At 35.9% G+C, this 2,073-nt stretch overlaps 1 protein-coding gene across 1 annotated transcript; it reads right to left on the bottom strand.

Annotated features, from left to right (window-relative positions):
- Positions 1-734: 734 nt before the first annotated feature.
- LOC101435894 (large ribosomal subunit protein eL32) lies at positions 735-1,250 on the bottom strand. Its single transcript, XM_004462725.4, has one exon. The coding sequence runs from the start codon at positions 1,223-1,225 to the stop codon at positions 818-820; it is 408 nt and encodes a 135-aa protein (XP_004462782.1). The 5' UTR covers positions 1,226-1,250; the 3' UTR covers positions 735-817.
- Between the last annotated feature and the right edge of the window lie 823 nt (positions 1,251-2,073).

A 2,073-nucleotide genomic window follows, 5' to 3' on the forward strand; every position in this document is an offset into this window, starting at 1 on the left:
GTATAGCATATACACAAATGGATATATTTGAGTACAGTACTCTGAATTTCAGAGATAGGATACATTTTTAGATGCCATCCCACATAGGCACAGTTAAAATGAATAAACTGGTGCAGAATAAAAGTGAATACATAGTCAAAATCTTGTGTCACATGAAAGGTTAAGGTGAGTAGAGGAAAAAGAATCATTGTGTCAGCTAAATATATAAAAAAGAAGACCTTTGGAGAATAGTTCAAGCAATGTTCTTATAGAAATGCTAGTAATGCATTCACTCTCAAAGTCAAGTAACATAAAACCTGAATTCTGGTGGTTTACAAAAATGAGAGCTCATTTTTCTTACATTACAAAAAATCTGAAAGGAGAGCATTGCTGCCTTTTTTAGGTGCCTCAACATGCCCTAAGTTCCTCATTCTTTTAAACCCTTCACTGTATCATTTGAAATATGTGAGATGTAGACTATTGTGGTTTCTGCATTGTAGATATGACATTAACATTAAATGCAGAAAAAGGGAAGGAAGAAAAGGATCTTTTCCACAAGAAATATATTCTTTTATTTGGAAAGGAAAGCCTCACATATCTGATTTTGGTTTATAATTCATTAAACAGTCCTGGGTCACATGTTCATCTTAGACCAATTCACAGCCAAGTAAAATGGAATTATACCAACTGGTTCAGAAAAATCATCTTTCATCTGCTTGGGCTGAGATAGGGATACTTACTTCTATTACCTAGAGTTTCTTTTTTTTTTTTTTTTTTTTTTTTTTTTTTGACTTTTTATGGTTTTATTTCACACAAATAAAACTTGAAAACAAGCTGTCTATTCATTTTCCTCGCTGCGTAGCCGGGCATTGGGATTGGTGACTCTGATGGCCAGCTGGGCTGCTCTTTCCACGATGGCTTTGCGGTTCTTGGAAGAAACGTTGTGAGCAATCTCAGCACAGTAAGATTTGTTGCACATGAGCAGCACTTCCAGCTCCTTGACATTGTGGACCAGGAACTTTCGGAAGCCGCTGGGTAGCATGTGCTTCGTTTTCTTGTTGCTCCCATAACCAATGTTGGGCATCAAGATCTGGCCCTTGAATCTTCTCCGCACCCTGTTGTCAATGCCTCTGGGTTTCCGCCAGTTACGCTTAATTTTGACATATCTGTCTGATTGGTGCCTGATGAACTTCTTGGTCCTCTTTTTGACGATCTTGGGCTTCACTAGGGGTCTGAGGGCAGCCATGATGCCGGGTCGGAGATGGCGACCACCTCCACCTAGAGTTTCTTTAACCTACTACCTAAGCAAAGAGAATTTCTTAAAAGTATTGGGGAGGGGAATGAATTTATAGAAGTCAAGAAACTAAGGGCAAAGGGACTTACAGGAGCAAGGCAATGTTAAACAGTGTCAAATCAGGAAGAGAGATCAAAGAAAATAAAATGATGCAGAAGTAATTTTTGCATTGATTGTTAGAATACAGGGATGCTTTTCAAAAAAAAAAAAATCCTCTTTGGAGCCAGGTTGTTTCAGTTTATTGAAAGGAACAAAAAGTGAGAAAAGCTTGCTATTAAATGATTGGAGAATTAAATGAGTAATTAGAAAGGAATATGAGACACAGGGATTTGATTTTTTAAGGAAATTTGCCATGTTCATAGGTCAGTCTTGTGAAAAATGAAAGTTTAATTGATGAATCCTGAGGGAATATCCAGGATATGCTTGTTCTGTTGACAAAAACAAGAAAAACGGTGTTTTGTTAATCTAAATACAAGTCCTGACTCTCATACTGGATCTCTCTCAGACTCAGTTTTTTTTTCATTTGTAAAATGAGTCTAATAAACTGTATCTATCCTATGAAATTTTTGTGATGTTTAAAAGAGAATATGTTTAATAAAATCTCTTGCAAAAAGGAAAGCCTAATAAATGTTATTTATTATTATTATTTATTTGATTCTCACATACATACTAATGGGCATTCTTTCTCTTATAACCAATATTTTATCAGAGATAATGACCCAATACATTTTAGAAAAGTGGAGACAAAGCATCAGATAGTCACTCTTGTCCTGACCATGGAGAAACACATCCATGTTTGA

Source organism: Dasypus novemcinctus, chromosome 3 (assembly GCF_030445035.2).
Source record: "Dasypus novemcinctus isolate mDasNov1 chromosome 3, mDasNov1.1.hap2, whole genome shotgun sequence".
Taxonomy (NCBI): domain Eukaryota; kingdom Metazoa; phylum Chordata; class Mammalia; order Cingulata; family Dasypodidae; genus Dasypus; species Dasypus novemcinctus.